The sequence below is a fragment of the Mya arenaria genome, chromosome 10 (assembly GCF_026914265.1).
Source record: "Mya arenaria isolate MELC-2E11 chromosome 10, ASM2691426v1".
Lineage (NCBI taxonomy): Eukaryota > Metazoa > Mollusca > Bivalvia > Myida > Myidae > Mya > Mya arenaria.
In genome coordinates this window covers 29551084-29575584 of record NC_069131.1, presented here as the reverse complement: position 1 = coordinate 29575584, position 24501 = coordinate 29551084, and the positions used below count along the sequence as shown (strand labels likewise).

At 33.1% G+C, this 24501-nt stretch overlaps 1 protein-coding gene across 2 annotated transcripts in view; it reads right to left on the bottom strand.

Moving 5' to 3' along the window:
- Positions 1-24501, bottom strand: part of LOC128205637 (E3 ubiquitin-protein ligase rnf213-alpha-like) — a 108420-nt gene that overhangs the window by 4021 nt on the left and 79898 nt on the right. Inside the window, exons 67-96 of one of the 2 annotated variants that reach the window (XM_052907441.1) lie at positions 24147-24377; positions 22532-22713; positions 22121-22235; positions 21621-21721; positions 20865-21056; positions 19844-20095; positions 19348-19477; positions 18150-18424; positions 17778-17886; positions 17075-17194; positions 16212-16307; positions 15204-15257; positions 14505-14696; positions 13805-13901; positions 13424-13458; positions 11787-11884; positions 11546-11696; positions 11325-11360; positions 10708-10882; positions 9031-9134; positions 8624-8672; positions 8235-8425; positions 7813-7942; positions 6978-7064; positions 6573-6759; positions 4511-4724; positions 3237-3311; positions 2298-2492; positions 1603-1701; positions 501-706 (exon numbers count right to left, since the gene is read on the bottom strand). In XM_052907441.1, the coding sequence (XP_052763401.1) occupies positions 501-706; positions 1603-1701; positions 2298-2492; positions 3237-3311; positions 4511-4724; positions 6573-6759; positions 6978-7064; positions 7813-7942; positions 8235-8425; positions 8624-8672; positions 9031-9134; positions 10708-10882; positions 11325-11360; positions 11546-11696; positions 11787-11884; positions 13424-13458; positions 13805-13901; positions 14505-14696; positions 15204-15257; positions 16212-16307; positions 17075-17194; positions 17778-17886; positions 18150-18424; positions 19348-19477; positions 19844-20095; positions 20865-21056; positions 21621-21721; positions 22121-22235; positions 22532-22713; positions 24147-24377 (4178 nt within the window). The remainder of the gene's footprint in view (positions 1-500; positions 707-1602; positions 1702-2297; positions 2493-3236; positions 3312-4510; positions 4725-6572; positions 6760-6977; positions 7065-7812; positions 7943-8234; positions 8426-8623; positions 8673-9030; positions 9135-10707; positions 10883-11324; positions 11361-11545; positions 11697-11786; positions 11885-13423; positions 13459-13804; positions 13902-14504; positions 14697-15203; positions 15258-16211; positions 16308-17074; positions 17195-17777; positions 17887-18149; positions 18425-19347; positions 19478-19843; positions 20096-20864; positions 21057-21620; positions 21722-22120; positions 22236-22531; positions 22714-24146; positions 24378-24501) is intronic. The other variant, XM_052907442.1, reaches the window with a different exon arrangement.

Here is a 24501-nt window from a genome sequence, read left to right as displayed (position 1 = left end):
GAAACAACGTTTCGGCCTTTCGGCCTTCATCAGGTTGTATGTATATAATGAACAGGAAATGACGTCAACATCAAATTACGTCAACGTTGATAACGTCAAAATATAGCATACATTTTTGCGCAAAATAATGTCTTATAGGATCTATAGAGATACAATTATACTGGTAAAATGCAATATAAATGCATAAACAAACATCAATAAACCAGTATAAACTATGCAACATTAAATAGGTTAAAAACAGTTATAAACCAGATTAATTTTGTGATTTTTTTTAATTCTGCAAGAAGAATTAAAATAATATTTTTGAATTCATACCATTAGGAATGACTGTGCCAAGAATGTGCATCCATTTACTCTCCTTTAATAATCGTTTCCAATTGTTCTCAATTTTATCAATTGGCATAAAAGAAAAATCATTGATACTGTGGTCAGGAGCATTAAAATGTTCAACAATTTTTCAATGTTTAACTTTTTTTCTTGCTCATAGATATATGGCATACCTTGTCCCAGATGTGTCAACATAATCCGGATCATCCCGGCGACCTACGTCTGAGGTGGCAATATGTAGTAATAGACACTCATGTACAAACGACACAAACTGCGCATGCATATCTTCCGGAAGTCCCCTTACATATACTTCGAACTCTTTTTTCACGTTGTCCGGTATCGGCTGATGGAATTTATCATCGATATGCTCAAACACCACCTTTATCAAGTAGATTTTTTATATGTTATTATTAGTTTCAACACAAATGAGGTAATTTTGTTCTTTTGTCAGATGCCGTTGATTAAGTGTCTGGTTTGTTATGCAAACTATTATACAGTAACGCAACAGTAAAACGGCGTGTTTAAGTTCGCATCAAATACCTTTTCAACACATAATCTTTTCAGCAGTCAATGATATAAAACCTTCCTAAGCTGTAAAAAGGTTGCCCTTTAGCTAATTTGTTTATATAATTGATTTGATTGGTAAGAAGTAAAGAATTTTTACATATTTGCGAATTTTTTAACATTTTGGCTAACTTTGAAAAATTGTAAGAAACAAGCAGTTTTATATAATTAGCTGCAGCTGCCAATTAAAGACACTTGGATTTTCAAACACAACACATTTCGGTGGTTTAGTTTATATAAATTTCATTCAGCTCGATTATGACGAAAGCTGTGATAGTTTATATAACCACTCTCGAGTCCGATTCCTGGGTAAAACCTTTTGAGAGGCTATGAGAAAGTAAGTGGGGACAAACCAGTACTTGAGTCCCTTTTCAGAGGCTGTGATAAAGTAACCTTGTGGGATCGAACCGACAACCAATTGGTTGAAAGGCGGACTCCACTAGACTAGTTGCCCTTGATTGATTTTATAGGTTAAGTATTTAGTTTATATCTATTGCATATGGTCATAAGATCATGACCATAATCATACTTAAGTAGTGATCGTCATTTTAATTCTAAAACCAGGCTTGGTCCATAATGTATTTGTATACGGTATATACCAACGCGACTGTCTGAGGGATTCTCAAACACATACATTTGCTAGTGCTACTTTTTTATGAAACCAGACGCGGTTATAATAAACCAACGAAACTATTAAAACGCTTTACATACATCATGTTGAAAATGGCGATCTACCATCAGCATCGACTTTCGTAGAGAAAATAGCAGCCACAGAGATCTTACGTGTCCGAGTGTGCAAACTTGTCTTGCCTGAAAAAAAACAGAATTTTGAAAAAAAAAACATCCTTTGACAGATTGCATCGATCATCGATACTATTGATTTAAGGTCAAACACAATGCAATTTATAGCAAGGCATGTACTTGAGTTTTAACACACATTTTTGATGTTTTACTCAAGTGTCTCACTTGTGTATATCTAAAGCTTGAGATAGTACACACAGCGTTTGATCAAAACGGATCAAGAATAAGACAGTACATAAAAGCGTGAAATTATCAGAATTCTTTTCTAAGTAAATATGTATATACAGATATATACATATTGGTTTAAGTTATCATTCAAAAACCCTTCTGGTCTGATAGTAGCAAAAAAGTGCATCTTAACTGCAAAACTGAAACTAAACTTTATTAAGTAATGTACCTAAAGGCACGGAAAGAAATTCGCACGTTTTTATCAAATTTTTAAAACAGACATTATCATAACAGTCTTAAGATTCCAAGTATTTTATTGGTTTATTGGTCTTCGTCTTTGCTTCTATATATCTCGCTGAATGCTCTTTCGCTAGACATCACATGCTTAATTTAGATCCACTTACTTTAAGCAATACTTTTTTTACGAATAGGTGTACCTTTTGGCTACACAAGGCAGTCTTTTCTAAAAGGAGCGTCTTTGTCATAAACATATTCAAAAATATGTTCTCATCTCCACCCAATGTTCGAAGGAAGTTTATAGTCACGACGAGCTGATCTATCGAATTGCACAGGTCCGGTAAATCTTGCAATTCTTGGATAATAGAATGCTTGTGTTCCTCACCTAATTCAACCTGGAATGATAGACCGACGCATCTTTATTTTTTATAACGGGTGCAGGTATGTTACGGTAATACATTTGAAAGTATATATATATTGTTCTTAAATGTCAAATGTACGAAATTAATAAAACCACCTGTTTTGGACATTTTTTGTCCAATGATGACTTGTTAAATCTGTTTGATTTATGAAAAATCACACATTTAATGCAAAACCATGTCAATCAATAAGCAAAATATATTGTAAAAGACGAAACATCCTATTCTCTTAACTTCTGATATCATGTTGATAAATTTGTATTCGCTCTATTATTACTGTTAAAAGCAGATGTACATTGTACACATAAACATCTTTATTTATTTATTATATTTCTTACACAATCATTGTATACAATGTATGTATCACTTGGATGTATCAGTTTGCAATAATTGCACCATAATCGATTGATTATTTCTATCTTAATTCCAGTCATTGGTGCTACGTAAAATAGTACTTGATTGTTTGTATATCTGCACTGTAAAATTCAACTTATGTTCAATATGAAATTAATCAAATTATGTTTCATATACTGCCGATATATAGGTAACATAAAGCCTCGATGGGCCGGGTGTAAATGTAAAACTATTCATTATGAAATGTAATTATGCTATGTACACATGTCACTATAATAAACAATTTACTTACTTATATAAATATCATATAATATACATATATATAAATATTTATTGAACTGACTGTTATGTCAAATGCCAACTTACTTGCTGTATTTTCTCCTGCAAAGACTTAAACGCATCCGCTCTTGTTACTTCTGTTACATATTGCATCGTATCGATCTACAATTATCATAGAGGCGGCATTTAGTTTACAGAATATGTGCTAGAAACTATAAGCGGAAAAACGTTTGTTAACCAACACTGCCATAAAGGAACATAACCTTAACACTTACTGGTTAGATGGCATTCCGTTAAACTAGCATTAATATATAATGACACCCTTACTCTCTACTTTTTTTCCTGAATACGTTTACGCGCAAAAGAAATACGAAGGCATTAATTAATACAGATGTTTTTGGTCATACATCATATCAACAGCCGTCCTTTGTATTATTGCAAATGTTTTCAGTGACGTGTTTGCATATATATATATCAGAATTGAACTGAATAAGTGTACCTAACTAATTAATTCAAATCAGTTATTTTTCACATTTCTATTCCTCAACCTAATATTTTTCTTTAAATATTCTGTTTGGAGATTTAACGAAATGAGTACTCAACATTTTTTGACAAATGATTTAAAAATGGTAAAAAATAAGCACAATTACAGTTTGAAGAGAGGGCGACGATGTATGGATAGCGAAGAGTAGTACCATAGCATGTTGGTATGCCAATCACTTCAAAACATTTTTTGAAAAACACTATTTGTCAGTCAAAGGAGTAAACTTATCAATTCACAACACAACGCTTTATAGCATATTGTCAGCAAAGTGCAGCTTAACTATTATTATAAGTTTTAAAATTCAGAACGCCTTGTTTGCGCTCCATAAGGGGCACAGTCAGTCGCAAATGTTGATTGCTTTATTAGACGAATCAAGCTCTGGATATATTTTCGTAAAATGAATCTTATGTCTAGATATTTTTGCTTTTGACATTTTTGCCAAATTGGCATAAACATACCAATAAAATATAAGTGTTTTGTTGTTATAATTGCTTAACCTTGTAAATTCTTTGAACGACTCTCATAATCACAGACTATGTTTGCTGGCATATATTTAAGTTATGTTGCGATATTTCGTTCTCATCTTTACACCGTATACGATAATGTTTACCAAACTGGTTTGTGGCAGTTGATGTCATAATAATTTAAGAAACGAAAGGTGGAAAATGGCCTTTGTTTGTCTCTTTTACGAGGTATTTCGTCTTGGCAGGAACATCAAATGACTAAATGCACTTCTATGTTTGTCGATAACCTTATTTTATCTGACATTTAGCATATTCTTATCGCAATTGCATATTGAAGTGCATATTTGCCTCACCTTCAAGTGGGATTTGATGTCTACATTGGACTTCGATATCAGATACTGGTCTACAAGCTGCCTCTGCAACCCTTCGAAGTCGTATTCAATTCGGTTTTCCTGTCCAATTACGAATGTGCTTTGGCAATTGGCAATTATCAATGGAATGATATCATTTTCGTGGTCATAGCTGATCAAATGTGCAGTTGTCAAACCAGTTGGTTTCACGCTTTTCCTATTAAGAAATAAACAAATTCGACAGACAAATTACTATTATGCATCGAAAACAAAGAACATCATTTATCTGCTAATTTTGCCTGTATACACTAATTCCTGCCTATGTTATTTTGTGTATGTTGTGTTTGTAAATTGCTTTATATATGAACAAACATCTGTAAAAAGCATTATCTAAAAGGTATAACCTAATCACTTTGTTGACATTTCATAGGCAAAAGAAATAAAGAAACACATCTACATTCTTCGGTTATTTAACCATTTATGTTATTGAAGTGCCCGAGAAGTAGAATATTAACCTTAATACAACTCATGTTCTTGATTCACCGGGGTATTTTTAAGTTTCACAAGTCTATTACTATTGGGCTATTCATCTGGCAATCAAAATTAACCTTGGCATTATGACAAGTTATTACCCGAGTCAGCCTTATGTTTGCATGATAGTTATTCATCTCTGAGTATAAAACATGTTCATTTGATTTGAATTTATTTTTACTTGTTTTACTGTTTACACCATATGTATTTCTTTGTTTTCCTTATTGTACTTATACTCATATCAGAAAGGGAACCTGTAACACCATGCAATGAGTGCGGATAAAGTATACGCACACCACTTATTGCACGGTTTAACGTATAAATCAGTAATAACAAGTTGATACTGAATGTGAAATAAAAATATTATTATCGATAGTAGTGTTGTCGTCTCGGTGAAGACAGAAGATGTAGAAATATGATTTCATAATATGAATTAAGCCGCCATTATTTTTACCCATACACTTCAGAAGATGTATAGAAAATTCAAACCGTCGGAAGCAGTACGATGGCATAGTCGCTATACTAAGGAAAGAAACGAAGCAAATGCTACTGTACTAATATCAATGTTCAATGGCAGATCGACTTTATACCGGAAAATCGGACATAATGAACATTATTCGATGTCAAGTAAAACTGGGTGCGCCTGGACATAAAAAGACAGGCTAGGATAGAACACAGCACATGGGTTCCGAGATTTCGAATTTATAGTTGAAATTGGTGGACCGCAACAGAAACAGACATGATTTATTATTAATCAAAACTCAAACAGAGCTTGGTATTCCGGGTCGGATATACCAAATGCATTAACTAAGTATACCTTTAAAGACGAAATAAAAAATCTACTTCGCATCATTGTATAATGGGATAAGCGCGCGCAATCATTCTTGGTTGTAAATACTCAGTAACATACGTCTTTAGTCAGACAAGATCTAGTTCTTATTCTGACACTACAAGAATGTAAGTGGCTATTAAATCGTCTTTTATCTCATTCGACTGCACTGGAGTCAATTTTCACAATATTTTTAAACTACATATCGCCTTTAAATTAGGTAGAAATATTCCGGAAGTTGTTGGCTGATGATTATGACGTCAACAATAGAACGTTACTCTAGCGTAAATGATTGGAACCAAACACATATGCACTTTTTGTTTGGCAAGCTTCATTTAACTGTTCGTATTTTTCAGTGTTTTAGCTTTAAATTGTTTTACAAATCCGAATATAATTTTGTACAAACTAATCAACACTGATAATTTATACGGATTTATCTCTCAGTGTTTAAGACAATAGAACGCCCATATAAATGAATGAAACTCCAAACTCAAAATTGTGATTTATAACCTAGGAAAAATAGCATTTAAAATCATCGTGCAAATTAAGAATATATACATTCTCCGAGTGTAGTTTAGCAAATGTGTTTTTGATATAAGTAAATTATTAATGAAAACATTTCTCTGCAATTCTCTTTGTTGTACACTGAGACAATATAATAAATACACATACATATCAATCGATTAAACCAGGATGTATAAGTACCTTTTTCCGAGTCCACATTCGTCAAGAAAGGAGTTTTGCTTTCGTAACAAGAAGTCGATAAGCGCATAGGAGCAGAGTCCCTGACCATGTGTTGCCGGAAGAAAGAATGATAAAGGCGTGTCATCTGTGATGGGCTTCATACAGAACTCCTTTTGAACAATTTGCCTTTGGTCTTCTGTGTTACACACTGCAACATTTATTTTGAGGGATGTTAAAAAGAAGGCGACTTGCGAATATTTTTCGGAACATCTATATGGAAGAAATGCACTCAGATAGCCGAATCAGTTTATGGCAAGTCACTCAGATTGTCAGTGTCGTAATGTAATTATTTTCTCTGACAAAAGACGCCTTATCAAAATTAAAAAATAGGTTACAAATTATAGGAAAATATGCATTTCACTGTACCGTGTTTTTGCAGATAGTGCCTGGTTATCTCCCATGCATCAGAAAAATCCCTAAGAAGTGTTTCTGTATCTGTACCGGCTACTTTATCTGCAATTTTAATTGTTTTATTGCATAAAACTTATACTTTAGTATTCCAATTGCAGCGTACAAGAAACATACAGGAAATAAACAATTACTTATGTAAAGGCAGTTTCCATGAAAAAATAAAATCTAGACGTCTGATAGTGTAAATCAGAGTTTGACCGGCATAAAACAGACACCATTGCTCTATGCTAAGAAGAGTACACTATAAGAAAAAAGCTGTTCATTCAACTTAAACGTAGTAATTGTAGAAGCAATGTCATACTAAACAAATGGCAATATATTTACTTGCGAAAACACAAGTATATACTTAAAACTTCATGCTGAACATTATTTGTAGGAGTATGGTTTCATAATGGGTTGGAATGGGTATCTAGGATAAGGTTTTATTAATTACAAATATAATATGATCACATCAGATCAGAAAACGATACCATTCCACAGTGATTGCATGTACTAAGACCGACTTAATACTTCATGGAACAAATTATAAAATCGCTTATCAAGTTAGTAGAATTAAGCACGGTAACGTACACACTTTAAGATATATTATATTTCATATTACGTTTTAATACATTTATTGCCATTGTGTCATGTTTAGTGCCTGTTATGCCTTTATGTGTGTTATGTATGATCAGTTAATCGTCGTTAATGTAGTTTACATTATGTTAACACTCTTGAAAAAAGAGATGAAATTTAACCTACGAACCTCAACATAAACAATGGTTTAAGGCGATAACAGTAGAAATCGAACCTGTTTTCATGTTCCGTACTGTACATCGTTTTGCTGCCGATCTGTCCAGTTTCATATTGTATTTTTGGAGAAGAATTCGGTGTAGTTTCATTATATTTGGCACAAATCGTAAGGCTTGTAGTGCATGGTCCTGGAATTAATGATATAACAACGATGGTAATTTAAAGCTAGTTTTGTGAAGCATACGCACACTACATACAGTATACCTTGCACTTCAAATATAAAGCTAAGGAATAATTTATTGTTATCAAATCATCAGGTGAGATAAATATTCTTAATATTTTTGACAGTACAAATGCTTATGATGAGGCAATGGCTTAAAGTATAATTCAGTTAGCCATCTTGAAAAGGAATAACTATATAATTAAATAAAATAACAAAGCATTTATTTGACAGTTTGACGTATGATAAAAAGTTTAGACCTCTTGTAGAAATTCGCTCAAGATCTTCAGTGACAATTTATCTGCGATTTTCTTCTGTTCTAGGTCTTGTTGAAGATGTTCTATTGAAACTGGTGTTCTGTAGCGCCATGTTTTAGATGTTTCAGCAATTTTAGTCGGCTCGTCCGTTCCCTTCGTCCTATCAATGTCGTGAATGATGCAGTGAAATGGATCTGCAATATATGGTTGTTTTATACTTTAAGTACATTTTATAATAGATGTTTATACAATTATGCTTGCCTTTGATATCAAATTGGAACAAAAGCTTCAACATTTCACCAGGGCATTACTAAGGTATGCAAAACTAAGATTAATTAACGCACTAACGACAATTATTACAATAAATGAACTGAGAAACAATAAACATATACCATCAGCTGCAACTTCTTTGTTTAAATTTCCGAGGATCTCGTTCACATTCTGAATAATGATAACATTGTCTTTAAATACAAACACGTTTGGCCACGCTTCGTTTAATTTAGATGTTATGCTATGACAACGAGCCACAGACGTTATTATGTATTAATAACAGCTCTGTATATGTCGTTTATATACAGTATATTTCATTATTTTTGCAAGGATCTATCGTCGCATTGATTTGGTTTGGCGATCTTTAGGACGTTTGAAAATTATGAAACTATTTTCCAGTCATTACATTCACACTTTAATACACCCTAAGTATTGAACTGTTGTTTTAATTAATGTTTCAAAAATGATGATATCAAATTATTCGTTTCAAAGGTGGGCTATTTGCATTTTGTGTTCAAAAGTCTGTAACCTTTAAGGTGTCATCTAAAGCTACTCTCGTGAAAAGTACTTCCCACGCCTGTCGATCATTCTTGTTCGTTAGTAGTGCCCTGTTGGGTGCAAACGCTGCAGATTCTGAAATATTAAAAAATCGAAAGCTCCTAACCAACATCACCCATTTACATTTTTGTCAAATTAGTGAAAATAAACTTTACTGTTCTGTGTTCGACGATATTTCTAGACATTTCAAATTTAGCGGAGTATGTGTTAGTGGTGAAAACTTTCTTATAAAATCAACCGCAAAAAAAACGTAGAATGTGGTCCACGTAATGGAGTAATATAGGACAGGTATGGTGATGTCAGGGAGTGAAACATGTTACAAGGTGAGTTTGTGTTTCATGAAGAAAAAGGGTTTAAGGATTTTCCAAAATTTTAAAAAAGAAGAGTGGCTTCGCTTTTGTAAAGTTTTTTGGCAAGTTTTTCGGATCGATCTGTCTTGGCATGTTAAACAAGCCCTGAAGCAAGTTATTGCGTTGATTTAATGTAAGCCAATATGTGTTGGTACGCTCGTCTTCCTTGTAAGACTTTCCGATTGCATTATTGAACCAGGGTGGATGAATTGTTCACACTTCATCTACTTTAGCACAAAAAGAAAGGAACAAATAATGTAAAAACCAACAAAGGAAGTAAGTTTTCAGTATAGGTATAAATATCTTGGTGAAGCAGGAATTCCAATCAAATTGGAAACACGCTCGCTTTATCGACTATAGTACTTTTTTTTACATATCGTTTCAGGATAAGTATCAATATCATGGAAACAGCACGAATTCAGAACAAGTTCGCTTAGTTTAACATAGATTCATTTTGTTAATGTATATATCATATGTTTGAATTTAGAATCGATATCTTATTTGAAAATATACAATAGTATATCGAATAATGAACTCGAATCGACTGATCTTAGAAAGGTTTGCCAACACCTTACCTTTGAAATTCATTCGTCTATCATAATTGTTTATGTTACAAGATCTGACTATTATTTAAGCCTTTTGACACACATAACAACTATAAATGTCTCCATGCCATGATTGTCCCAATGTCGCGCGTGAGTAGGAAAGGCACGTGTCAATATTGTTAACAGCCATGACGTTTGTGGGAGAAGCATCTCATACAACCCCATGTAAACAATTTGAAATATTAGTAAACAACCCTGCACAGTTTTTTGACTACGGATGATATAACTTTGGAGATATGAACGAGTTCAGCAGGCTCAAAGGTACTTAGTGGATGCAGCAACAAAGAAAACACCACGCGCACAACTTAAGTTACTGGTTAACATTTCGGTAATTGTAAAGACTTATACTTAATGATATATGTGTGACACAGTTATTTATGTTCTTTTTGACAAAGTAATTGGGTCTTACTCTACAATTATTTGGTGGGATTAACACAAAAAAGAAGTGCACAAGCGCTTAACAGTCCTAAAAAGTGTTATCAGTTTGTGTAAGATGCGCGCGCCACATGTTTCGATAAACAAAAGGACGGATGAATACACAAGGAAACTTTAATATGCCCACCTTAAAAGCGTGTAACAACAGAAGAAATAGGTATGAATTAACTCGAGGTCAAGAATCATGCAAACCAATTTATATCATTACATTTCCAATTACTTAGAAACCAATGACAATTATCATATAATAAACCGTACCGACACTTTTGTTGTTCACCATTGAACTGATAAACGAATGCATCAAAAGCACGGTATCATCAAAACTAAGCTTTGTTGATTGCTGCAAGTCATCAAAATCCTTCTGAATGTGCTTCCATAAAAAGTCCTCGACAGTTTCAGGATCAATTTCCGGTTTGAAAATACCACATATAGTCTAAAAATAGCATCATATAGAAATAAGTCACGTTATTAATATTTTATAGGTCTTCTCTTTTCATATACCTTTTTTCATATGATACAGAAAAGGCAACATATCACTTAAGCAAGTCGACGCATAAAATCTATTTCCTGGACAGCCCCATTTTAATATATGTTCGTAGCATTTGAAAGGTATTTCGTTGCTGATTCCTTATATTGAAAATAAATGACCGAAAGTTATCATACAAATAAATATTACAGTTTGTATATTTCATGTTTCAACTCAAATCTAACCTCAAAGACATATTTTGTGGCCTTTCAGACTACGACTTTGTTGTAATTTCATTTTCGCTTTTTCAAATTTTCATTTTCTGCCAACATTATGCTTTCAAAGGATTACAAAATGGTACGGGGTCACCAGGCACTCAAACACACATATTCATGATCAGATACCTTACCGGCAATGGTCTCTGCGATTGTATGTTTTGACGTACCTTATGAAACAGTGAATACAAGTATTTGAATCAGTGACGGTTAAAACACAGCTTATCCATTAAAATGAACTCATTTTTCATTCAGTAGCGATTTTATCAAAGTGTTCATGCTTTAATTTATTATACAAGATAATGAGAGCTAACTTGCTTAAAGCGCAATTTATCAAATAAATGGTTAATGATACCCTTTTGTTGCGTCCAGCTCCTCCTAAAAGAGCCATATGAAGAAAGATCCGAGTAATTGACAATGTTGTAACGGTCAGCTTCCTTTCAGGGACAGGTGGTCCCCTACTTTCCCATGGCCCAAGTAAATGCCCTGACTTTGTTTGGTCCGTTCTGCAAATTAAAACATCAACACATACTTTGGTATATATTTGATAACATAATCATATAAATTCAAGGATGCAGAACAAAACAAAAGCTTACAAGTCATCGACATTATTCCCTGGAAGAGGAACGTGTCCTGTACCACCTATTTCTGCACCACATTCTCTGCACCTATCAACTGTCCAAGGCCGTCCGCACTGCAATATATGAAAGTATTTTGTTGTCAAAATTATACAATATGATAAATGTACAATCGAAGGATAAAAATTGTATTTTCATTTCATGTTTTACTCTTAGCAAAATGAATGCGTATGCACCATTAAGACAAAATATATACTTGTAACACATGTTACAACTATTACGACTTATTCGTTGTTATACAAGTGTCAACTATAGCAATGCATTTTTATGTTGGTCTGTAAACACAACAGCCAGAAGTTATTTATAGAGTTCTACCATTTAATACCTTCCGGGCTTTGGTGTTACTGGTTTTATGACTCTCATACAAAGGCAATCTTGTCGAAGACAAAACTGTTTGGTTTTAATAATATATATGTTAATAAACAAGCAAAGAACTTACTGTAGCAATTATATACGAAAAAATGAAGACAAATGATATCTACACTTAACAAACAAATCACGTCATAATTGAGAAGGTATACGGTGGAAATATTTTCAAATTCCAGCGAAAAAATAAGAACGATTTACTAGATAGAGAATCAATTTGACTAATTCACATTTAATTTTGGATTTTAATTTTCTTTTCATGAAAACATTGAATGAATGGGGGCATGTCAGATTTGTCAGGCTAATTCTCAGTCACATATCCTTACATTAAAGTTGTTTATGTACAGGGAAAACAGATTAGTGCACCCCTTGCACACTCAATCAAATATGACGAGTACTGTAACCATGGCAAGCATTGTCATTATAGTATCAATCGCAAGTTTAAACATGCGCTGTCAGAGTAACACGATAAGTACCCACGCTATGCATCGTTAAACAGTAGCAATTAATTTTAGGACTTATATGACCGGATAGCCTTTAGTTTCTCACACATATTTTCATGACGACCTTTCCATGCATTTTAAAGAACAAAGTATGACAACGACAAAAATAAGTCATTGCAAGATGAAGTGGATGCCATTTCGCGTTTTTTATCCTTTTCATGAGATTGTTGTACACGTGAACTCTTGAAATGATGTAAAACAATTGTCAAGAACTTTTTTATGAAATCCTGGAACAGAAAAAATGGTATGAAAGAAATACAACAGGATGTTAAAAAGAATGAAGAACCAAAATAATTATCCTGGTATCAATTATCAAAAAGTATTATCCGTGGTAGTGCTCCTTAAGACTAAAATGTCTGCGGTTCCAAGGTCCAAGCGTGCATACGTTATTTAGCTTATCCCATACTCTGCTCTGCTGCGCAGAAGGGGCCATGTGCTGGTCATGACCAACATGCCTACCAAGTATAAGGTATCTTGGTCCGAGCGTTCTTCGGTTATTGATCGGACACAGATTTTCAGCTCGAAACCACCACCACTTTCATTTGTGACTCATCAACATCAAAATCAGAAGTGTTCTTCTGCTAGTCATGACCAACCTGCGTACTAAGTATGAGATCCCTGTGCCTAATTGTGTTATAATAAGTGATTAATATACACCGTTTGCACAACTATAATGTCAAAACATGCTGCAGGCTAGTTGAATAACTTCGTTCTGAACATACTTACATCTCCGATTGCGTACTGATGACCGTTTGGACAACCTGTAAAATACAAAATAGACATCATATAGTTATCGTTTAATATATGCAAGGATTAAAAAACTACTTGTACTTGTAGTTTAAGCTACCCGTGAAGTGGGTTTCGATTATCTCAATATATTATTTGTCCTTTTAGCTTACTGATACTCAGTCCATAACCTCGTGATTCTATTCATTTAATGGCTGTTGAATCTTTTATATCAATATGATCGAACTGTATTTTGTGTCAATTTATAAAGATAACATAAAAATTCTTATTAAAAACTGTTTTGGCATTTATTGTTTGCCATGTTACTGGCATTTACTAAAAATATAAATATTAATTCACGGGCTTCATTTGTGTACGTACAATACAGTGTTGTGTTTTCATATTCATTTTCTAGGGCTTGTATTGCCTGTTTGACGTCTTCTCTGTCATCTTGTGGCATCGTCGGCAGGAACATTTCCTGTGACAATACATGGTATTATTTATCGCGTAATATCTTCTTTCATCATGTTCACAATCAAAACATAATTGTTTTTCACACCGATAATTGGCGTTTATACGGTCCATCTGTATTGCTTAAAAAATAATAGTTACACTATAATATAGGGACTTTCTCATTTTTAAGTTTCTGGTTATGAAGAAGCATTTGATCCGTGATGTTTGAGTGAAAATAAAAGTTCATAGAATGCGCAAATATTTGTTTCTTTTGAGTTATAATGAATTTCATTTTTCTTAACAGAAATAAAAGAAGTAATAAATTTGATTTTAGCCAAAAATACTTTACATGAATATTTATCATTTGTATATTTAAACATGACTGAAAAGTATGTTGTAAACAAACTTGTTACCGGAGGGTGCAGAGTTTGTACTTGCAAAGTTATCCATTCCTTATTAAAGAGGAAATAAATTCGAGCCATTCAACGGCAATATTCTCTTTACAACTTACAAAGGACAACAGTACTAGATTATACACAGTAAAAGGAATATAAGTGATACTATCAAGGACATAAAACATTAACAACGAATATACCAGGCTCAAAATGTATATCCTAATAAATTATACCTGTATATTGCTTTCTCCATTTAAGAGTAAAACGAATGTGAACACGAAGGTCCCTTCCCATTGAACATTCTCTAGACTTTGCAAAAAATGTATGATCAGACATTTTAGATCTTTGGCTCTGACACTGTCCTCTGCTCTGCTGCGCAGAATAAGTGGCTGTATTTCATTCCTCAGCAACTTCACGGTACTTTCCTAAACAAACATATTATGGAAAGGTTTCATAATAATTCATATACTGATATTAGTATCAAAGCTGTTTTGATGATCCGCCATTGTCTATCTAGTGTAATGATAAGTCGTGCAATGTTAAGTTAGCTTCATATTTGAGAATATCTGAAAGAATGCGTGTACAATGCTGTCTTCGATTATATATTATGCTATAAGTACTGATACTTTCAAAATGGGAGTTCCTAAAGTTTCAACAGTTTTGATAAAATCTAACTACGCTAAAAAGTATTCAGAAATAGCTAAAATTGATTTCAACGGACGTGTTAAGAAGGGTAATTATTACTGTTATGCAATATATCGATTTTTTTCTATTTATTGTTAACAATAGTGATTGTCGGCATATAAAAGTGTGTAAGATATCTCCACACATATATCGCATATATGACTGAATATGATATCTACATCAAGACATCTGAGTCTATGCCTCAATTCAATGTCGCCGAACCTTAGAACAAACACTTTGAAATTTACCTTCACTTTTGAAGTATAATCCTTTTCAATGAAAGTTGTCAGCTGTTGTGTTCGCTGAAATAATTATATTTGATTGATTATCAATTATTAATTTTTTATCCTTTGACTCAAAGACAGCCCAAAGGCATACATAGGTTGCAACGATAATGAACTTAAAACAATTGCCGCTTTATCAGAAGCATTTGCAAGATGGAATAAATGTGTGTGTTCTTTAATAAATGCTTGTAGAAATTTAAAATCATTGAAGAAAGGTGTCAAACAATTGAAGACCAAGTCGTATATCTTTGAACTAATTGATTCAAGATCCAAACTGGTTGATCTACCAGTGACGCTCAACATATACACAATGTTTCATTGTAAAACATAATTTTATCTCGTATATACTGAAAATACAAGGATTTTACTTATACAGTATGTGTCATCGAAGACTTTGACTTACTTACACCCAAAACAATTAAACAAGTATGGCCAACAACAACTTACAAATAAATGCTGGCTACGACCTTAAACGTAAATGGGGTCACACACTACACTATTCTATGAAAATTCCATAAAGGTTGATGAATTGTGTGCAGACTTATCGCTCATAAGACTATAGATCGTGACCTTAACACTTACTTTAACATTTTAACTACTGATTCCTGAAACATAGGGTGGGATACTGGGTCAAGGGAAAGCTACCACTCTAGATTCATGGTTACAGATCCAATAGTTCTCAAGTAATTATGCGAGCAATACTTGTTCTTCCGATCGACCGATAGGCCAACGGACGGATGAATCGACCTACCGACACGTTCATGTATACATATATATCACTTTTGTAAGAGGGAAACGTAAAAATGTATTGAAATACGCCAATTTGATTATTGCCCCATTGCTTCGAATATTGAATTTTAAAACAAAACCCACCATGTGTCGTGAATGCTAGCTTTATTTCAAATATGAGAATCACATGTAACACAAATTAAGATCAAAACCCTTCATAAGATTTTTACTTCATGATATTACCTCTTTAGCAGGATATTCAACGCAGACACCCGTAACTTCTCTGTATATGGACAGTTGAACGAGCAAATCTCGCATGTTCGACATTGACGTTATTTCCTAAAACGTAAATAAAATAAAACGTAAATATCCAAATTCCTTGTTATGTTTAAAACTTGTTGCAATCGTACGTTTACTCTTTTTTTACTTTTTATTTGTACGTTTGCTTGCAACATTGAACTATTAGTAACACAAACAGAACAATAGGACCATTTTGGATAATCAGCTATACCCTAATTAGTCAGATTTACTGATTTATTTTTACATAAAAACAACACAAAATATGCCTTTTCGTTTAGCATTTCAATGAATTAAAAAACAACAAAATAATTGTCTCAAAACAGACTAACTTGACTCATGACAGACTCATTTACTTGAATGACATTCGCATGTCAATACGGATGTCTGTGTGAATTCTACTGAAAGATTGACTTGTTTCCACCTTTACTAACAATAACATTTACATGCGTTGATAATTGATTGATATAGCTAACTTTTAAAAGGGTATACTGAGTGTTCTAACCTAATTTATTAGCTAAGCGTGGAACAGTTGTCTTCTTTGAAAACAATATTTAGATAAGTTTAATATCAATGCTAATTTATTTGAAATATCAGCTCAAATTTTCAAGTCTTGAAATAACATTAAAATAGAATGAATTATTATATAATGACATCCCTATATCTTGTTTGTATTACACAAACAGTCCTTCGTCCATCTATTGCTTAAGCACAGCCTATATGACGTCAACACGTGATCTTTTGAATAAAATATTTGGCAAAAGTAGAGCATTTTCCATAAAGCTAAATAAAAATCTAATAATAATTACCATGATGTCACGCCATATCTCTTCAAGACATCTCTCGCCGTGCAGGAAGCTTAAGATACATTTTCGAATATCTTTATACTCCTTTCCACAAACAACAAAGCGGTCCACTGACGACATTTTCTGAAACAATCGGTAGAGCTGAATGAAGCAATATGTCAGTGTTCAACAAAGGCATTGTTAAAAGTTAAAACATAAAAAATAGGAATAATTGTGTAAGCTGACTGTCTGTATTTAAGTGGAAATACAATGTATTTGCAAACGTACCGTGTTCTGTACACATAACGGCTTACATGTCGCCTATTTCTTGCATCTATATATTGGGATTGGTGTGAGGTTGAGCTTTTGGAAAAGGGTTTAATCCACTTATGCGTTCATGGCATTAAAGTGTACATGCTATCAAAATAATTGTTTCTTAGCGTCTTATCGGTGTGACATAAAACGACCATCTTGTTTTCAATGCATTTTTATGAACCAAAACATTTTTTTCGATAATAGTGTTGTTGTTATGCTTTTGACAATACCTTTATAATATTGAAGAACTTATACTGCATTGTTTGTGATGCATAAACGATCATGAAGAGTCACTTAGATGAGGCAAACCATAACGACATTCTCTGACCGGCAGGCAATGACTCTTCTTAACTAGAGTCTACCATTAATCACTCGGATTCATGTCGATAATTTTATCATAAGATGTACGTACCTTTTCCTTGTGAATCTTAATCCATTTCAAAAACTTTGCCTTGGAGCCGCATATCGACATATATATGTCAAGCCCGTATGTTCGGCACAGATTCTTGACAAGAAACTGACTGTAATTACAATATATAAATAGACTGTAAAGTTAAGCATCTGACAACATATTTAACAAATATTAGCCATTTTTTTTTAAAAACCTTAAACTCTTCAAATGTAATATATTTATTTCAATTAAATAAGTTAGGATTGTAAGTAAACATTAGGGCTACGTACTTATACTTCCGCTTGTAGCTAAGTTACGCGTATTATAATAAAAATACCGTTAAAATTAGATGTAGGATGTATGTCAACCGTGAAACTCTTATGAAACACTGACCTTGCATGCCCTGACTTTTGTTCTTCACACAAATAGCTTGCAGTATCAAACATAACTTGTTCGGATTGCGGAACAACTGATGGGTTAGTGCCGTTTTTCACTATCCTATTCATGTAATCAGCAACAATACGCAATCCTGTTCTAGCTTTGGCAATGCTGTATATCATGTCCACGTTCAATTCATCGCTGCTTATACACTTTCTAGCGCTATTCAGAATTTCAGCTGCATATTCACATTTGTTTTTGTCCATGTAGGCTTTTTGCATGAGCGAATCCTGTAAAATAAATATTTTATATGTTTAAAACACAACGCCCACAGTGACTATGTTTTCTTCGATTTGATTGAATCCCTGTTTACGTTAATAAGTTAATAATAACAGCATCTTATGACATGAAATTATTTAAAAAAATATGGCCCAATACGGTTTCCTAACTCTATTATCATATTTTTTATTCCATATTGCATAGAAAAATGTTGAATAATCTCAAGCAAAGCTTGTTTTTCAATTATTATTTCAATTTGTAAGGAGATGCATACTGAGATAAGGTGTAAAATATGTTAACCTGACCATTGCATGGTCAAAAAGAAGTGATTGTGCTAACTGTTTTATAAGTGCTGTTTAATACAACCACCCCGAAAAATATATTAAATAACACCTATTTAATAGACTTGTTCTCAATTTATATTGATAAAAAAATTATTACTCCGCATTAAGGTAAACAATTCCATGAAAACAAAAGGTGTATTTATTTATTCATTCTTTATTTAGTTTGCAAACTATTGTATGCTATAAATTGTTCAAACAATATTATAGCAGATGGGCTCTCGCGAGTAAGAAGTTGTCAAAGGATGTTGCCTGATGTACTATAAAACGTAACTAAAGTAAATGTTCTTATTACTTTTTGCTGTATGTTTTAATAGACCATTACAAAATATAACTGGTATTGTAATATATACTGGTATTTTCTGGAAATGGTTGATAGTGTCAAGTCTTTACATTATCTCGTTAGCAGTATAACATTTGTCAGCAATATAAACGTAACAAAACAAACATTTAACGAATAACGTCTAGGTTTTATGTTTCTTTTCAATTGCATGCATATATACCACCTAATTGAAAGATAAAATTGGTTCACACACATAAGTTTGGTTTTAAACATTACCTAGAAAATCTCACAATCCTATATGTAATGTTACCTCTATGCATTGTATGAAGAGTAAACACAGTTCGATTATATCAGCCGGTGAATATTCAACTTCATTGTCTTTGATACACTGAACTGCTCCATCAAAGAACTGTTGTAAATGTTTTGTTACAGCCTCTTCACTGCAATCGAAACGTTTATATATTACAAGACAACATTTTGAAAAGGCGTAATGTACATGAATGCTGTATCACAACGAAGGAACTAAAATGATCCGTTTGAACATTTTATTTTAAAATATATCATTCTTTGCCGTTTAACGTAACCCAAATATGGTTATGTTTGGTCAAGAGTTGATAAATGTGTTATCAAACGGAAAAGATATTGGTCTTTGTCACGATGATTAACACTGTGTCAAAAGCAAGATGTCCAAAACTTCTTGAAATAGTCAAAATAGTTTCTCGTTTCTTATCATTTAAACGCAAAGCTAATAATGATGTGTTTTTTGTGATGTATGATGAACTAAAATCTAGATATAACGCATTGACCTGCATCTCACGAGTAGCTGTATGAGGTAAGATCGGAACACCGGACTTCTGTCGATTCCTGTATTAAACATGGTCATTTCTTTTGTGAAATGCGATCGCCCCTCTGTTTTTGAACATGTTATATATCCAAAAAGTTTTTCAATAATTTCCTGACAAGGGGTTTTGTTTTCAGAAAAGCAAAGCTGTGATATAACGGCCATCAGAAAAGAGTTGCATTTTTCCTGAAAATTAACGAGTTTTCGCTTCTCTTCACTGAAATGATGAAAAAAAATATGAATGCGTTTGCTCTACTAATTACATGTTTAAATACAATTACAACTAATGAAGGTCGTATCACTTAGTGTTTAAACCTGAAATTATCGGTTTAAATCTTGATCTATGCTATACCAATGATTTGACGAATAGTATTACAAGAACTTCTTAATTGTATGCAATGATTGTACAATAGACTCACACTATTCTGTGAAATTGTATTGTACTTTTTGTGCAAAGTCAATTGTTAATGATAACTTGATAAAGGTTAACTCGTGCAACATGTTTTGGTAAGCTAAATACCTATGGTATGCTAGGTTATTCCTCCATAACGTTCGTACCAAACAAGAACAAGTTACAAGATTTTAAGTAAAGTTAGTAGGTAAGGCCACTAAGACTCAATATTGTACACGCAAAATTAAAAAGGCTACCAATGCATGTCAAACCCTTAACGCAGGGTCATGGTTTGAACGCATTTTCTTAACTCAACATATGAAATGTTTAGCTATGCACCAGTTTGTTTTCAGACAAACAATGGGAACATTCAAAGGTAGGGTGATCATATGCAAATATATATGCAGGCTGTATATTAGTTTACATTTTTTTCCCAATTCCTATGATTTTCGGTTTTAGACGGACCCCAATTTGCTTTTTGCCAACGGAAATGTACAATAATGGAATACACTTTTAATGTAAATGACACATTACGGATAAAGTTGGACAAACATAGCTTAATGTGAACTTAAACATAAAACGAAGTTCCAATAACCGTTTTTGTTCAATGTCGGTTGGTTTCCAATCGACGGGAAAGTCATCTTTGCAAGTGCTACACGTGTTTTGTTTTTCATTTCGAATTTCCTCATAACATTTCTCGCAGACAATATGGTTTTTGGAGCAAGGCAGGAAAACCGGTGGAGTTTTAACCTCATCTCCACATTCTGTGCATTTCTTAAGATCCGTTCTATAAACAGAAGAAATATAATGTGAAGTTGGTTGGTGGTCACCAAGCCGAACAAGTGAGGTTTTTTTCAGGTACTCCGGTTTCCCCATCAACACAAGACCACAGTCGCACAAAACAACGATAGTGACTTAGTTTCAGTAAATATATCTCTCATCTCAGTCGTTGTAACATTTTAAAACTTTCAAATAGAAGTAATAAAATTTAGAAAACAAGATGTGACTTTATACGGTAACGGGAGACAGCTGTTTCGGTGACATTAACAACACTGTTAAAATAAAATTATTTCAATATTGCTCACAAAAAGTAAATGTTATATATCATATATACATGTATTACGTTTTTATTTTACTCACCGTGAATAAGTGTGCGGTATTTTATTCTTAAAATTGTGCAATGAAAGCGATGATGTAACACATTATATTACATTGAATATTAATTCGAAGTAATCCGAAAAACACCAAAACTTGTATTTTACAACTGTTTGACTTAAGAATACTTGAACGAGAACATGCATTTTTAAGACTTTGCATTCCTCAAGGCAGTATAAATTGCATATAAACTTACCCGTAGAAGAATTGGAAAGCTTTCTTATTGCACAACGTTAAAAACTTTTCAACCTTTACAAAAGAAGGCAGTGTCGTACAATCCAGGTTGTCCCCCATAACCTTAAATAACAAGAAAAAATAATGACATTACAAATTCAAAGTTATTATGCTATACATCAGAATTAATTAATATAAAACACTAAGGAAATTTAAATGATTCTTTGATGAGAAATATACCAATTTTAAGATTTGTCACAGGCACATTATCAAAGACTCAAATTCAGGACCTAGTATTATTACTATGCAATGCTCAAAACCTAGCTTAAAATTGGATAAATTACTATGGTTCTAGCGACTTCTTCCAAACCGTTCATATCCGGACTAAAATATATTGAGAATACATCAACCTTAAGTAGGCCTGCTATTAAAACGTATATAATTATATACGTCATTTTCTGTAATAAACGAACTATATCTTGAATTATGTTAATACATGTATATTAATTAAAAGTATCTCACAGTCCAAAGTTGTCCACATCGTTTCCATGTGATTGTACTGTCTGTGACGCCATCAAGTGGGATACAAATATTTTCGATAAACAGCTTCATCACCATGACTCTGTTCCATGTATGCCTGGTGCATAACAATATAAATAAATGTGAACATAAACTATGACAAAGTTTATGTTAGGTAACAAATGTTGAACAAGCCAAACCATGCCAAACAAAATACAATAACATGGTCAGGCTAAGTGACCTCACAATTTTCTACGATCGTGTTTAGTGGCACAAGGATCAAAACCCTTAACAAGAGAACAAACAAAAATCATGACACATTAATGTCAATGTAAGTTGATTACTTAATATGTTAAGGATGCATTGCTTCCATGTCAATGAAAATAACTCTAGATTATTTTGTTGAAGCCTTACTTTGCCTGTATAACAATCCTGTTCCCACACATATCCGCACCAACTTCTGGTGAACTTAACACTTTTTCAATTACTGGTCTAACTATGTTAACCCTTTCTAACCATTGCTTTCGTGATTCAATCTCTTCTTCGCCTTGCTTTGGAGTTAGGCTCTCGATCATAAGACAAAGCGCGGGAAAGATCTGGTGTATACAAATGACAATGTCAGAAACTATATATAAATATAAAATAAATAAATAAACATACTATTAGCCTGTTTAAACATTTAAACAGATTAAATTTAAAGGGCAAGAGTTTGAATAGAACAATGACATTAACATGGTTCCAGCACGTTGTTCAGGGTTTTAGATATTTGAAATGTAAACATGAGTAAACTACTCTGATTATAGACTTAGTAAATAATACCTCATGATGTTATTTTAATTTATAAATAAGATACGTATACCGTCTACAGATTCATATGAAAAAATATATATCAGCAAACTAACACAACTGCATATATTAGGTAGTTCAGTGATAATTAAAAAATCTGACAGTTGAGCAGATGAGTGAGCATAGGAACAAACAATGACATCACTGCTTATTAAACAAGATAGTTTGGTTTGTGGTCACCAAACTGGGCAAATGAGTTTTCCCCGGGGCCAGTTTCTCCTCCGACACAAGTCCACACTCTCGCGTAGCATTGTATCAGCGAGAATAATTATTATAATTCTTATTATAACTTGTTTCAAAGTCGTTGTAAAATAAATACGCTTTAGAAACAATCGGATATTGCGTAAAATGATGACCATGGCGTCTCGATAATTCATCAAAATATCGCCAAAAAAATGACCTCATTTATCATTAAACCGTGACTCTGCCTAATCGACGCTCTTCAAAATCGTACATTACAATTTGATAATTTAAATGATTGATAAGAACTATGGTAGTTTTCATAATAATTCATGATGGCTTTGTTCAATGTCGAAGAAAAGAATCACTGACTGTAATGACGTCAGCAACTATATTCGTCTGACTTTACATACGATTATTCCAAATTTATCTTATGCATATCAACTATTTGAGCTAATAATTTTAAATTTGAATTCGCATGTATTTGGCACAGCTTAGAAACATTTTACTCTGAATAATTTCGGGTATCACAAATATATATTCATACATGATTATTATCTTCAAGTACAATCTTTGCCTCTAACGCACACCGCATGAATTTGTGCCCAATACCTCGCTACGTAGTAAATAACATTTGCACCGCGTTAAGGAGTCACGAATCATACACGAAATAAATGACAGTTGACAAAAAATTCGCCATATGACAACGATACCATTATACTTTGATGATTGAAAATGGAACCGGCTCGGGTTTTCAATAATTAAAGCAATACTATTCTTTACTTAAACTGTTAAAAAGAACAATGAAATGCTAAAATGAGTCATTTCAATAGTTGTGCTGGAGATAAGGTGTAGAAAAAAACTGTCCAGTCATTTGACAGCAAAATTCAACATATTGTTGAACTTCAATGCCTAATTAGTCCATATAAATTGATATAAGGTTAAAAAACGTTCAATGTCACAGTTTATAATACGTTACATAGCTAACTAAATTCTAACTTACAATGCCCGCTTCTTTTGAGGCTAGAAAATTGTCTGGCTGTTTCTCTCGAATATTTTGCAGAGCTGGGCTGCAGTCAGGCCAAATTGAGTTGACCAATCTAAAATCAGCCAATGACGAAGACAATTCTTGGACGGCAAGGTGCGCACAGATAAGACTCCCGACAATATCCGAGCGAGATTTTGTTTCTTCGATGTTTCTCATTGTTTCTTGCCTGACAACTTCTAGAACAAGCTGAAATACTTCCATAATTATAGCAGATTTTTATAACTTTTATAATTCAATTCTACTTAACGAGGTATTATGTTGTCATTCTCAGAAATGCATATACATTATATACATTACATTAACTTAACAT